Source organism: Erythranthe guttata, chromosome 14, assembly GCF_056151865.1.
Source record: "Erythranthe guttata isolate IM_541 chromosome 14, IM_541, whole genome shotgun sequence".
In the NCBI taxonomy this organism is placed as follows: Eukaryota; Viridiplantae; Streptophyta; class Magnoliopsida; order Lamiales; family Phrymaceae; genus Erythranthe; species Erythranthe guttata.
Genome location: NC_142546.1, coordinates 16,695,360 through 16,710,204, shown reverse-complemented (window position 1 = coordinate 16,710,204; position 14,845 = coordinate 16,695,360). Strand labels below are relative to the sequence as shown.

Below are 14,845 nucleotides of genomic sequence, written 5' to 3'. Positions count from 1 at the left end.
TCCGTTCAACTATAAATTTTTTTACACGTCCACCCTTGTGGTGTCAAATTCAACATAATCTTCTAAATTCCGTGAAATGTTCTCTACCTAGTTCGTACTCATTTTGTGCAAAAATGCAGTTTCTGATGCACCACAATCTGATCTTTACAAACCAAGAGACGCATCTCATAATCATTTTGTTTCAGAATATGGAGCTTGAATGGGGTAAAACACATACAAACTAGAAAATATTCCACATAATCTAGAAAATTCCACTAAATTTGACACCATAAGGATGAACCAATAAGATGATTCGTATACAGTTGAGGGATGATTATAATTATCCAAACATATGAGTTTTTTTCGTAATTTATTCTTACTTCAGAGGGTGGCCGTAATTTACCCATAATTATAAATACACCAAGGGTTTATTTAGTAAATTCAACCTCATGTTCGGATAAATCACCAAAAAAAAAAAAGAAGTTAGGCAGGCCACAATTTCTCATACGCTTGTAAAATTCATTCACAATAACTTTCCCCATTAAAGTACCAACTAACGCCCCTCCACCCACCCCCACTCCTGCATTAACTCCTCTTAATTACATATATATATCTCTATATCTATATATATACATATACATTAATACATATATATAGAGTGTCATGGAAAACGACATGCACACACACAATGAACGTGTAAACTAACTATTCATCATCTACTTAATTCTCTTCTTGCGTTTGAAATTGGCTAACCAAAAAAAAAAAAAAGAACAAAAAAATGGCAGAAGAAAAAAGAAGCAGAGTGAAAGTAGAGTCGATACTGAGTGTGGTATCGAGCAACCCGACCCGACCCGGAAAAGTCCACAAGCTGTCCTTGCTGGACCAATCAATGGGGCCCCACACGATCCATATCGTGTTCTACTACGGGTCGAACCCGTTTAGCGACGGGCCGATGTCGTCGGATCTCGAGAATTTCCGGGTTTCGTTGTCGGACGTGCTGGACGAGTACCCGGTCGTGACGGGTCGGTTGAACCGGGGACCCGATGGAGGTGGTTGGCAAGTGAAGTGCAATGATGCTGGTGTTAGGGTACTCCAGGCGCGCGTGGATGCCACGGTGGATGAGTGGCTGAGATCTGCTGACGTGGATGAGGAACGGGATCTGACGGTGTGGGAGGATATGCCCCTTGACCCGAGCTTTTGGTCTCCGTTTCGGATCCAGGTACTTTTTTTTTTTTTGAATTTAGTGGGAAATAATTTTGCTTTTCGTGTTGTTTGCAAAAACTTATTTAAATTCAGAAATTAGTGATTGTGGATTATGTTGGGGTTAAGTGATGATTTCTAAAAGTTGGAGTGATGTTTGCAAATCCATAGAAAATCAATTAAAATAGATAAAACAGATAGATGAGTGTTTTTAAAATTATAACTTAAAACAACTTATTTTTTAAAAAGTAAAAATAAAAATTATATGCAGAAAAGAGCTTTTTTTGTAAACACCACATGGGTTATGGTTTTCTATTTTCTAGTTTTACTCGGGTTTTCTTTTTTTTTTTTTTACAATTTTTTTATTAGTGGAAAATATATTTTATTTTTTACTACTAATAATAATTCAATTAAACTCGAATACAATTTATTTTACAATAAAGTACATTCTTATTTTTGTAATTAGTTTTCACAATAGAGTTGATTACTATTTATGCACATAGAATATTGATTATAACTATCCACCCTTGTCAAATTGGGGATATGCATTTGAGTCTGGCCTTTCGGCTGATTACTAATTAAAGTAAAACTTCGATAAATTAATAATTTTGTTTAAATGATAATTTATTATGATCCCGACTCGATAAAAATGAATTCAATTATTAATTTGATAATTTAATATTTCGCTAAAATAATATAATTTTTTTAGTTCCGTATTACTCCATCTGTCCTATATTATATGTCTTTTTAAAGAGTTTTTTTTGTCCCAAATTATTTGTCATTTTAGATTTTCAATGCATCATTAATTGCATTATTTTCAATTTTACCCTTTATCACTCCTAATTTGTTAGTTGTAAAATAATTAATGTCAAGGATATATTAGTATTTTCCTATGCTTTTCACTATAATATATACACATTTATTGGTTTTCTTAATATGTGCGTAACAACCCAAAACGTCATTTAAATTGGGACGGAGGAAGTAATTTATAGATAGTTTAAGTATAAATTTAACTTTCTGGATAAAGTTTCGATACTACAGTTATAAACACAACCTCCACCGACCTCAATTATTATTGATTTGACTAAGGCCTCGTTTAGTTGAAAACTATTCATAATTAATTAACTATATCTTAGTCAATGTTTGAAAGCGTTTTGAAACTTATTTTGATTTCATTTTGAGGAAATGTGTTTTGGCCTTTGGGGGAATAATTTGAGAATGAAAGTAATGTTTGTTTATATTTTGGAAGGAGACAAAATACACTGTAGCAGTCACATCATGTTTAAAAGAGTTATAAAAATGTATTTTAGAAAAAAAAATTGAAAGATGAAGTGATATTTATTTGTTTTTTATTGAAAGCATTTTTTTTACTGTAGCAGTCAAATTATTTTACTGTAGCAATCACATCATGTCTAACGGAGAGAGAAACTTTTGAGATTATTTTGAGAAAATTATTTGGGAAGTGTAATAAATATAATTTTGTTTTTGGGATCAATGAAAACAAAATAAAAACACAACCAAACATTTAGTATTTCATATTTGAATAGTCAAAAATAACTTCTCATATCGACCAGCAATTGTGAAAAAATGTAAAATCTTAATTTCGTTTATTGAGAAATTGTGTATTGGACATCATCTATCTACTCCAATCAGGCAATCACACATTGTTTCTGTTTTCATAAAATTGAATTATCTTATCTTAAATAATCTTATCTCGTCAGCCAAAATATGCATACAAATATTTGATATGTATCAAAATATCAAACATTTTTTTATTGTTTAAAATTATATTGTATATGGTTAAAAAAATTGCAGGTAAACAATTTCAAATGTGGAGGGTTAGCCATAGGATTAAGCTGCACTCACATGCATGCAGATATAACAAGCGCCACTCTCCTTATCAAGTCATGGGCAGATTACCATTCTACCCAAACCCTAACCTACCCTCCTATTTTCACTCTCCCCACACACACTCACACACACACACAAAACACACACTCCACCACCCCACCACCACCACACTCTCTTCCTACCAATACTACTACTACACCAACAAAAATGGCCACCGTTACGATGAAATTCTCCGGGCCCGCGGTCGAGAAATGCCTGTCGCGAGCCCGGAGCCAGTGCCTCGACGCAACGCCCTTCGACGTCTTAGTCGCGCTCCTCTGGTTGAAAATCGCGCATTGGCAGGAACCGCCTGCTGCGGACGGTCTCAAACGCTCGATCTCGATATGCACCGACTCGAGGGGAAACCGAGGGCAAAAGACGAAAATACCCCTCGGCTATTTCGGCAACGCGCTGAGCTTCTCTGTGCTCACCGTGGAAGCTGACGAGTTGTCGAGCGGCAAATTAGGGCAAGTGTGCGAGTACGTCCACCGCCATGTGGTGGACCGGGCCGGGCCGGGTTTGGTCGACGGTGATGGGGCGGGCCCGGTTAGGGTTTACGGGCCCCGACTCACGTGCGTCAGCACTGAGCACTTGGTTGATGCGGAGAAGAATGGGGAAGCGATTATGTATTCTGCGGTGTTCGATAATAATAATAATAATAAAAATAATAGTATTAAGGGGGACAGGCCGCTCCACGTGAGCTATAGTTACGGGAATGTGGTGGGGGAAGGGCTGATTGTGGTGGTGCCGACGGCTGAGGTCGGGCCGGGCCGGGCTGTTACGGTAACTTTGCCGGAGGAGCAGATTGATAGGTTGTGCAAGGATCAAGAGATTTTGGATTTGGAGGGTGTTATGGTCATTAGTGGGGGGAGATGAGGATTAATTTTTAATTTCTTGATCATTTAATTTGCTTCGATTTCTTTAGTCATTTTATTGATTTGTGTACCTACAACTAAAAGTGGTGCCTTCTTTGGTGGAAATTCTATGTTTGTTGTCACATTTTATATTCAATAATACATAATTTAAGTGAGGAATTTTTTTCGATGTATTTCGTCTCCTATTTCATAATTGACAAGTGTGAGAAATGTAATTTTAAGCTATTTTAAAAGTAATTAAAAAATAAATAAACATATATAGTCGATTTTATTACATTTCAGAGTACTCCAAATTTATAGTTAAGTTTTTGATCTTTCATGTTGCATTTTCACATGTTCGTTTCACAACCTTTTAATGGTGATCGTCCAACGTGATTTCACCGGACAAGATAATTCAACCGTTTTTACGGAAGATACAAAATATCTTTCATGATTGCGTCGGAGAGGGAGATGGAGGCGGGTTTTTTTTTCCTATGAGAAATACGTAAATGTTGCTCTGTCGTGTGGTCCTGATGGTGGAAGAGCGCAGATGAATAAATAGTCGATGCACTAGTATATATGGAGAGATGTGGTTTAAGAAACAGTCGAATTAATAAATAGTCGATTTAAGGAATAGTTGATTTTTATTAAATAGTGAGCTAGCACAAAATCAAGCGTAGACATGTTCGAATATTAAGTAAAGAAAAATGCACATCAAATCAGAGTTGCAACGAAAATCCGAATTAGCGTCTTATTTCACCACCTAAATCACCACTTGCGGGCTTTGAATTTGTGTTAGTGTCGTAATTTCAAGGATGCAAATTGTGAATATGAATATATTAGTCTGCCGAACTTGTGATAAAGTTACGAACCTGTTTGGCTAACTTTATAAGCTCTTAAAAATATTTTATAAGTTGTTTATGAGCTTATAAGCTATTAAAAGATGTTTGATATTTTTTTACAAAAATAACTAAGATTCTTGAGTTTTTAAAGATTGAATTCCCTTAAACTTTTCTACTCCATTTGGTTCTTTCAAACTAGAAGAATCTTTCCCCTTTTTCTTTTCCTCTCCTAAAAAACACTTGTTCTACTCACTTTTACATATTGTTCTTATGACAAGTTCTATTAAAATAACAAAAAGTATTAGTGTAAAATAATATTTATTTTTAGTGAAACTATTATATCAAATTTAATAAATATATTATATATTCCATATCAATATAGTGTACAATAATTACATGTAACATAAAAATTAATAGAAAAAATTGCTTAAAACAAATAATTCAAGAGAAAACAATCAAACAAAATAGCCTACACTTGGTTAAATTAAATTTACTCAATAAAAACTAAAATAATATTCTTTATCATTTTCCTCAAGTCTGTTTTATTTCTTGCTACTAAAAGTTTAATAACAAAAGTAATATGTTAATGCAACACTAAATCATAAAAATCAGTAAAAATATATCTAACTAGTGAAATCACTAAACCCCAAATTAATTTTCCTAAACTAATATCAGTAATTAAAAGGAGTTAACCAACCTGTGGTAATGACAAATAAGAGTTTTCAATCTTTACACAATGGGCCCCACCAAAAGAAAACGAACAATTCATATTTTTTGTCCACGTGGCATGCATCGAGTGGCATCCGCGACCATCCGTTCACAATTTAATCTCTCTGAGCACATCTCTTCCCAACCACCATGTCACAGCTTACTACCCAAAATTACTCTGTACAACAGAAACTAGATAAGTAAATGTTAAAAAAAGGATAAAAAACGAGACTTTATACGATGATCGGAACTTACATCAATCTTCGAGATTTGCGGCCTCCTTGACATCAACCGTGAATACCTCCTCCAGATCATAGCCTAGATAAGAATCGCTCATAAAATACAGTTGATAAGTTCTCTCTCCGGGTTCCGCGGGGGCAGCAAACTCGAGTTTCACTCTCGACTTCCTCTGCAGGGCAACCCTTTTGATAGCAAGCAGCTGATTGGTTTTAGTATCACCAATGACGACCCACCATCCTTCTTCTTTCGATTTAGGATACCTGGGGGCGTTCACGGGCCCCACCTCTGCCCTTCCTTGAAGATCTCGTTCAAGAATGACGTGCACGCCAATGTCTTCCCCAGCTCTGACATTACCACCGTTATCCACTTCATACGTCAAGTCAATATCCGGCAGACGGTTACAGCAGCGAGCAACATCCATCAACTGTGCGTCAGGCATTTGCAGGAGCTCGCGCCTTTCATCGTCGTCCATTTTGACCAAATCAGCAATTGTCTCGACCTTGTTCCCGGGATTTTCCATGCACCTCTTGGCCAATTCTTTTGTGAAGTGAGGAAGTTGGAGGAGCATCGAATCACGTTCCCACATTCCTTGAGTTACCATCTGACTTACTTCCATGGCCAAAAGGGCCAGATTAAGCCAGCCACTACTCGAAATAACATCAACCATAGCTTGAAGCAGCCTGCTTGCATTAATAACCACCTCTTGCTGGTCAGAGGCAAGGGTACCACCAATCGATTGCCTAGAGAAGTGAGCTTGCAACAGAGCATTTGCCTTCACGCTTGGATCCGTGAACATGGGATTCTCAAAGGAGAAACGCTGGTGAAGGATCAACCTTCGTATCAACTCTTCTTCACCAGGTCTTACTGGAATCAGCTCATACTCTGAAGCCGAAGCCAAAATTTCCAAGAGACCCTTCAACTTCGTTTTAGATGTCAGGGAGGAACTGAAGCGCTCGATTGTAGTATAACTGATATAGTAATAAGAAGAAATCAGGCCAAGATTCAAAGGTGACAGCAAAACATCTTCCTCAACGGCAACACATTTACTTGCTTCTAGATCGCTGAGTGTGCTTTCCACAAGCTCCGAGAGATGATCCGAAAGATGCCTGTGACTCACGCCCTGAAGATTATAATAGTTTGGATTCTGAGTCAGCCTTCTGTACATAAACGTCCATGTTAGATAATCCACCGCATCCTGCGTGTTCTGAATAACCCCGGCAACCACCTCAGCGTTTATATTATCATGCATATAATGATGCAGATGGCTTTCCACTGGGAAGGCTTCAAACAGAAACTTCTTATAATATACCTTACGTGGCGCATGACAGAGGATGACACATTTTCCCGAGTTGTCTATGAGAGGTCGGCTAGCATGACCCATCATCTGCAATAAATCGGCGACTGGATAATCACTGTGAGCATTTTCTCTGCCGTCATAATACTGTGTTCCCATAACCACTACCAGATGTGCAGATAGTGGGACCCCCCAGCACATTGAACTACCCATAACGCAAACTTGAATCCATCCTGTTTCGAAAAGCGTCTTCACTATATCCTGGTCTGAGCTGCTTAGGCCCTCGTGCAAATAACCTACACCAAATTGAATAGTTTCCTTCAACATAGGTTCCTTAATGTTGGCAACAAAAGGCTCCATCTCTTCAGCAGACCCTAATAAGAACAATGGCTTCTGTTCGTTGTCCGCGCTCGAGTATGTCATCAGGTCCACAGCAGTGAGACGGGCATGCTTCCTTGTAGGAGCAAAAACAATTGCAGGTTTTCCATTCTTAGCATGCTGCATGATTGCGGTATATGTAGGCTTTGTCATGGATTGCATCCTGGCTTCATAATTAGCAATGTCGATACCCTGTATGTGAATTTCCAGAGGCACGGGCCTTACACTAGGAGGAAAGTTGAAAAGGCCATGAGAATTAGCCCCAATCCATTCACCCAAATCCTTGGCATTCGCAAGAGAAGTAGACAGGGCCACAATACGAATTCTGTTTTCGACTTGGCTAGCAATTGACCTCATCCTAGATACTATGACCTCCAGGATAGGGCCACCTTGACCCCCGATCAAATGGAGTTCATCAACAATGAAGACACTAACCTGCTGGATATGCTTCCTCTGTTTCCATCGGCGTGATAACGCATCCCATTTCTCAGGAGTGCTGATTATTATCTGACCTTTCTCAACAAGTTTCAAGTCCGTTGCAGTCTCTCCAGTTAACTCAACCACTCTAATTCCAAGGCCCTCCCCAAATTTCTTCTTCCAATCAAGATACCGCTCCTTTGCAAGAGCTTCAAGAGGCGCAATGTAGACAGCTCGCATGGCATTATCAGGAACCTTTTGATGATTTCTTAAAATGGCAAACTCAGCGCATATGGTCTTCCCACTACCAGTTGGTGCAGCAACCAAGACATTGTCATCTGAGTTATACAAGATGGAGAAAACCTGGGTCTGAACGGGATTGAAATGCTTGAATTGTTGATAAAGAGCTTCATATGCTGGGTTCCTCAAGGCTGTAACGGGAAGGGGCTGCAAATCTAGCAACTCCGTTGCAGGAGGAAGCTTTTCTGGCAAGATTAGATGTCTGAAAGAAATAGGAAGAACACTCTGCATGCCGAGCCATCTATCAGAGACAACATTAATGAAGTACTGAGGAGGTAGTGGTTCGAATATGGGAACAGTAAAGTTCAGGGTGTGGTCCTCGTCAATGTATTGTTTCTTCAACATGAAATATTCATGGTGAAGAATATTTTCCCCGTCATTATCCTCAACTAAGATCCAAAAAGGCTCCACGTACCCGTGGACTTTGTCATCCCACTGGAAGTCAGGCGTAATGGTTAGTTCAACCCTCAAAACAGAGCGAGTAATTGGTTGAACATGTGCATTCAGGTTCAGCTTCGGGAACTGATGGATAAATTTATGAAGTGTTCTTCCCATCTTAGGAAAACGAATTAGTTCCCCAATCTCCTGAGAAGTGAGGTCATAATACCTTTCCCAGGCCAGATCTTTCTTTTCAATTTTCATCAAAATTTCATTTGGACTTCCATGGAACTGACGAAGTGGTGTCTGCACACTCCACATCCGCCTGCCTAACATTTTGCATAGTCTCAAAGCCTTCTCAGCTAATTGCGCCCATCCCCTTTTAAGTGCTATCTCGAACAGAGCTCTCATTAAACGTCCAGCACTCTGCAAAAGAAAGAAATCAAAGATGGATGAGAAATAATGTTCTGGCACAGATGCTCAAATAGTTCAAAATGCGGCAAAACCAACCTGTGTGATGTAAACCATGTCAGATGTCAATGACAGTCCTTCGAGTTTCAACTGTGAAATATAAGCTTGAAGTAAAACATTAATTTTGGTGCTAGGTTCCTCAAGACTCTCTTTGATTGGTATAGGGACCCGATCTAACAGCTTGGCTAGTTCCACCTTCTCATCCTGTCTCACTGTTACGTATTTGAACTCTTCACTAAGGGAGAAGAGACGACAAAGTTCGATATCACCCATCGTTGGCTTTAAATGCTCATTGTATGTTGAAACTGTCCCATGAGTTATATAGTAATAACTAGCAATGCGACCCAAGTCCGTTGCCTGGAAATATCCACTTTTCCTGTCATACGTCACCAGGTTACTCTTATCCAACACCGTAGCTGCTGAATGAATCTGAAATAGCATCACAAAAATAGTTATTCAACAGATAAACTAAATTCAAATCCGATATCATAAACTACAAAGCTAGAAGTTAAACAAATCAGAACCATGTAGAATACTGAGAGGATGCAAATTTTATTGGTGTATAATAACCACCAACACCACAATCAATTGGTCAACTGTGACTAATATGTACGAGGTACCTTCTAACTATTGAATCTATGGCCCGGCGAGAGAATTAACAATATTTATTATCGAACTGTTGCCTATGTCTGATATATAACAATGAATGTCAGGCAGGTTGAAGAGGTTGGGCTAGTATAAGTGAACCTAACATTAAATTATTACAACTATTATAAAAAGGGGACAAAACGACAATTGACCTGAACAGTATACGAAAAAAATACAACTATCTGAGATAATAATAATACAAGACAACCTACAACGCCAAGCTATAGAGCGGTTGGTAAAATCGTAAAAATAGCAAATATATGCTTACCAGATCAGCTCTTCTTTCCTCCAATGTTTTATCTCTTTTGAGTGCATCAGCAGCCAAACCATAGAGGGTAGGGTTCCGCATCATGCGAACAAAAAGGTAAGTATACAAGAGCCATTTGCATGCTTCTTTAGCATTTTGTACAGTTCCGAGGACAATTTCTGCATTCAACTGATCCGCCAATCGGGAAATAAACTTGCTTTCAATGGGAAGCTGCTGATTCATTAAGGACAGGTAATATTGCAATTCACTGTGTCCAGTTATGATAATTCCTTCACCGTAAGTGTCATACTGCGGCCTTCCAGCACGACCAAGCATCTGCATAACGTCTAGAGGACTCAACTCAGTCCATGCTCCTTTCTCGGGATTATAGATTTGAGTGCCTTTGATAATAACAGTATGAGCAGGCAAATTAACACCCCATGCTAGAGTTGCAGTAGAAACCAAGACTTGTACATGGCCTTCTGCAAAAAGCTCCTCAACAATTTGTCTATCTGCTCTAACCATACCCGCATGATGAATTGCAAACCCAAATGGCAATAGGTCTTTGAGATCATTGCTCTTCACCAACTCAGTGTGAGTCTGCAGAATTTCACGACTTGCACTATCCTCCTTCAAGAATTTACCGAGAGTGTCTTTTTCAAGGGCAGTTTCACGAATTGCACGAGCTGTTTTGGATGTTTCCTTCCTCGAGTGCACAAAGATCAGTACTTGATGCTTTCCTGCAACACCGACCACCTTCTCATAGCACACATCATTCATCAACTGAAATCTCTGTAATGGCTTCTTCACAGTAATCCCAATATACTGTTGAGCCAAAGGAACAGGCCTGTAACTATTATCAAAATGAAATAGCCCTTTGTCAAGTTCAACTCTTAAAAGACGTGCCACGTCGTCATAGTTTGGAAGTGTAGCAGATAATCCCACCAGCCGAATGTGCTCTTTTGTAGTTTCAATCTGCCGAAGAGTTCTCGCTATAATACTTTCAAGCACAGGGCCTCTGTCATCATGCAGGAGATGAATCTCGTCGATGATGAGAAGTTTTACAAGTTGCGTATATGTGCGGTCACCTGATTTTCTAGTAATAATGTCCCACTTTTCAGGAGTAGTCACAATAATCTGAGTTTCTTCAATCTGCTGACGAGTCAATGATTGATCTCCACTCAGCTCTCTAACAACAACACCATATTGCTCCAGACGATTAGAAAGGTTACCTACCACCTCAGCGACCAATGCCTTCATAGGTGCAACATACACAATCTTATAATTGCTATGATTGATTGATCCATCATCATTCATGTTCAAGGCAATCTGCTGAAGTATGGTGAGCATAGCAACGTTTGTTTTCCCAGCCCCAGTAGGAGCACACAACAAGATATTTTCTGCACTGAATAGTGCAGTCTCATAGACTCTACTCTGGACCCTGTTCAACTGGCTCATGCCTTTGAAAGCCGGTTGTGCCCAATTGGGAATATCAGAGATCTTCACAAGCTTTTCACCAGCAGCTAAAGGCATTGTCTTGAGAGCTGGCACATGAACTTCTTCGTAACCCTTCCGATGATTTCTATAAGATCCCACTGGAAGCTCACACTTCTTGTTTGCCATCAGCAAGCCACCTTGGTTGAAGGCAAGGCTATCTAGATCGAGAAGTTGGCGATGCCCCTTCAGCCAACCACCATCCGCATCTCTATCAAGCACCTCGTGACGGTCCCTGACACCATCTCCTCCTCCATCGTCCTTTAGACGCCGAGCCTCCTCCCTAATCCTTTTCTCCACGTCCTTTTGCCTCTCTTTCGCAGTCGCTCGAGTGGCATTCAATTGATCCAGGATTGCAACATGATTTGGTCCTAATCCCTTCATTTCCTCTACAATCTCCTTCCTCTTTTCTTGGTCCTCAGCCTTTGCCAGACGGGTACACCATACTACTTTCAACCGGTTCCGCAACAAGTACTTGATAAGATTAAAATTCTCAAACTGCAGATGCACCAACAACTTATTTTCAACTTCATGGTCATCACCTTCAGCAAGAATATTGAGAACCTCTTCGGCAAGCTTCTGACTCTGTCGGGGATCAATGTTTTGGTCATACGCCTGTGAGATCTTCCTTTGAAGCCAGTATGCATCAATATCCTGCACGTTCAAGGTCATCCCATGAGGGGAGTCATGCTCCTCGTCATCATCCATCCCACCACCCATCAGCATAGCCCCAGAACCATCCACTTCCACCACGTCATCGTCATCCTCTTCATCCTCGGGTACCATATCAAGATCACTCTCTTCCTCTTCCTCTTCATCCTCCTCAAACTCAACAGCAACACCCACATCATCATCAAGAACATCATCTCTATCGACAGCAGCATCACCAGCATCGTGATAATAATCAGTAACGAGCCTCCCGATTTTTACAAGCTCGTCAAAAGTAGCGACCGATATTGGGTTCAACAACTTCTCAATCTCCGCCTTCTTATCAGGATTCTTCAAGTTATCATTCTTGAGAACCGCTAAAATCTCGTCAGCAGCACCACTAACAATATTCAGAGGCTGCCCACCCAACTGCTGCTGAATAGCACTGAGCATAGCCTCGTAAGCAGCCCTCGTTTCCTTAGTTTTGGGCTGGTAAACACCTTCCTCCGATGAAGTGAGCACACTCTCCTCCTGGAGACGCCTCTTTTTGCTCCTAGGTGGAGCAGCATCTATGCCAGGCTCCCGCTCCTTCTTCTTCTTGGATTTCTTGAGTTTCTCCTCCAACTCGAGGGGTTTATCCCTAAAAGCACGGTCACCGAAAGATTTTGGGTCAATCTTACCCCACAAAGTTTCGGCCCCCCCTGTAGGCTCATGGGTGTCACGGGTGCGAGAGTCGGTTGCAAGAACTAGACTCGAGTTTGCTCTGTACTCGTACTGCTTCAACCGAGCATGTTCTTCGGCACCACCGCCTGTATGAGCCATCTTGCCCGGGAAATTAACCTAAATTAACAGCAACCAAAATCCTATCCACTAAGTAATCTGAACCCTATTCCGGCGTAATAGCGGCTGGCTGTGTTCTAAAATCTAAAAGAAGCGATGATTTATCCGCCGGAGCGGCAATTGATCGGACGGAATTGGGGAAGAACGGCTTCTCTTCGTGGCGGCGGAAATTGAATTTAGGGCTGGTGGTGATGATGCCGCCGGCTATTGAATTTAGCGGCTGGCTGTGTTCTAAAATCTAAAAGAAGCGACGATTTATCCGCCGGAACGGCAATTGATCGGACGGAATTGGGGGAAGAACGGTTTCTCTTCGTGGCGGCGGAGATTGAATTTAGGGCTGGTGGTGGTGATGCCGCCGGCTATTGAATTGGGTTTTGTTTCAATTGTTTTAAAATTGCACAAATTTATACTGGGCATGGTCGGTTGCAAGAATAACAAAATCTGATTAGGGGTCAAGTTTTCAAACGTTTCAATTTAGTCCCTACATTTTGTGATTTCTATTAGGGTGAATTACAATCACCCTGTGGTATCAAAATTATGAAAAAAAATCCTCTTATTTGGATAACTACATCTACTCTTTAATTACGAATCTTTTTACATTTCCACCCTTATGGTGTCAAATTCAATATATTCATCTAGATTCCGTGGAATGTTCTCTAGTTTGTACTTGTTTTGTGCAAAAATGCAGTTTTTTATGCACCACGATATGATATATACAAGACAAAAAACACATCTTATGATCGTCTTGCTTCAAAATGCGGAACTCGAATGGGATAAAAATGGGTACAAAATTGAAAATATTCTGTATAATCTAGAAGATTCCAATAAATTTGAAACCGCAAGGGTGAATGTGTAAGAAGATTATAGTTGAGGGGTTGTTAGAGTATATTATATTATTGAACTCTTGTAATATCGTGATTTTAGTATGATTCAGTTACCTAGATTAGTTATGATTCAGTTGCCTAGTTAAACTTTATTACCTTGTAATATTTTCCTATATATAATCAAGGGTTAAATACAAAAACACTCATGTACTATGGACTTTGTATCATATACTCATATACTACACATAAATAAAAAAATCCCCCTACTGTAATATTTTTTATGCAAAAGTCCCCAACCAAGCATGTTTATTATTCTAGGTTTAGGGGATATATCTCCTTCACCAATAAGCCCATCCCTTTAATATGGGAGGTGAAATTCGCGGTAGCAAAATTACGAATGCGGGTTTAAAAAAATCCACTCTCTACTTTCTTTCTCTCTCTACAATTTTAGCTTTTATATTAGAAATCATTCCAAAACCCATGTTATTGTAGCCATTTGAAAGAAAAAAAATGAGTGCATCGAATGAGGATCGAGATACGGAATCCAATGAGGTAAAATTTGTTCGTTTTTGTTCTTTAAATCGCGAAAACAAGACTCACGACCAAGTTGGACGCCCAAAAATACGTCTCACGTCTAAACTGAGCGCGAAAAACCTAGATCCGCGTCCAAACCGAACGCACGGGACGGTATTCGGCGCCCGTTTCGGACGCGAACAAGTATTTCCCGCGTCCGGTTCGGACGCGGAGAACTACTCCTCGCGGCCGATTTGGGCGCCAACAACCGATAACCACGTCCGGTTTGGGCGCGGACAACTGCCACCCGCGTCCGGTTTGGTTGCCCAAAACCGGTTCCCGCGTCCGGTTTGGGAGCGGAACACTTTTTTTTTTTTTTTTTTTTTTTCTTTAACCTTATTTTATTTATAATTATTTCATAAAGAGCAACAACAAAATTCTTCTACATTTGAAGTTGATCATAGTGAGCATTTTATAGTACCCGAACTTTTTAACTCGAGGATTGAGATGGTAGAATGGGCGAGAACGACCGCCAAGAATCTTGGTGTAAAGTTGGTGAGCCGTAGTAGCCCTTCAAATAGAGCATATCTTACTTGTGATCTATTTGGGGTGAAGAGACCAAGTAAAACAGACACAGATGTGCCAAACAAGAGATGGTCGGGCACAAAGAAAATTAATTG

At 39.9% G+C, this 14,845-nt stretch overlaps 2 protein-coding genes across 2 annotated transcripts; one reads left to right on the top strand and one right to left on the bottom strand.

The window, feature by feature from the left end:
• Positions 1–602: 602 nt before the first annotated feature.
• On the top strand, positions 603–4,103 carry LOC105965631 (acetyl transferase 1). The gene is made up of 2 exons (XM_012990198.2): positions 603–1,198; positions 2,995–4,103. The coding sequence occupies exons 1-2, from the start codon at positions 758–760 to the stop codon at positions 3,943–3,945; spliced, it is 1,392 nt and encodes a 463-aa protein (XP_012845652.2). The 5' UTR covers positions 603–757; the 3' UTR covers positions 3,946–4,103.
• A 1,167-nt stretch (positions 4,104–5,270) lies between these two features.
• LOC105965616 (DExH-box ATP-dependent RNA helicase DExH12) lies at positions 5,271–13,211 on the bottom strand. The gene is made up of 4 exons (XM_012990183.2): positions 9,868–13,211; positions 8,991–9,380; positions 5,729–8,906; positions 5,271–5,651 (listed from the first exon to the last, which is right to left on the bottom strand). Exons 1-3 carry the CDS (start codon positions 12,808–12,810, stop codon positions 5,730–5,732), a joined length of 6,510 nt encoding a protein of 2,169 aa, XP_012845637.2. The 5' UTR covers positions 12,811–13,211; the 3' UTR covers positions 5,271–5,651; position 5,729.
• Positions 13,212–14,845: the final 1,634 nt, after the last annotated feature.

What these genes read in the sequence shown, in the direction of transcription:
- LOC105965631 (XM_012990198.2), top strand. Translation starts at nt 758, where the DNA reads ATGGCAGAAGAAAAAAGAAGCAGAGTGAAAGTAGAGTCGATACTGAGT. An exon ending in GGTCTCCGTTTCGGATCCAG is followed by an intron (nt 1,199 to 2,994) that starts GTACTTTTTTTT and finishes AAAAAATTGCAG; the next exon opens with GTAAACAATTTCAAATGTGG.
- LOC105965616 (XM_012990183.2), bottom strand. Translation starts at nt 12,810, where the DNA reads ATGGCTCATACAGGCGGTGGTGCCGAAGAACATGCTCGGTTGAAGCAG. An exon ending in AGGAAAGAAGAGCTGATCTG is followed by an intron (nt 9,381 to 9,867) that starts GTAAGCATATAT and finishes ATGCTATTTCAG; the next exon opens with ATTCATTCAGCAGCTACGGT. An exon ending in ACATGGTTTACATCACACAG is followed by an intron (nt 8,907 to 8,990) that starts GTTGGTTTTGCC and finishes TTTCTTTTGCAG; the next exon opens with AGTGCTGGACGTTTAATGAG.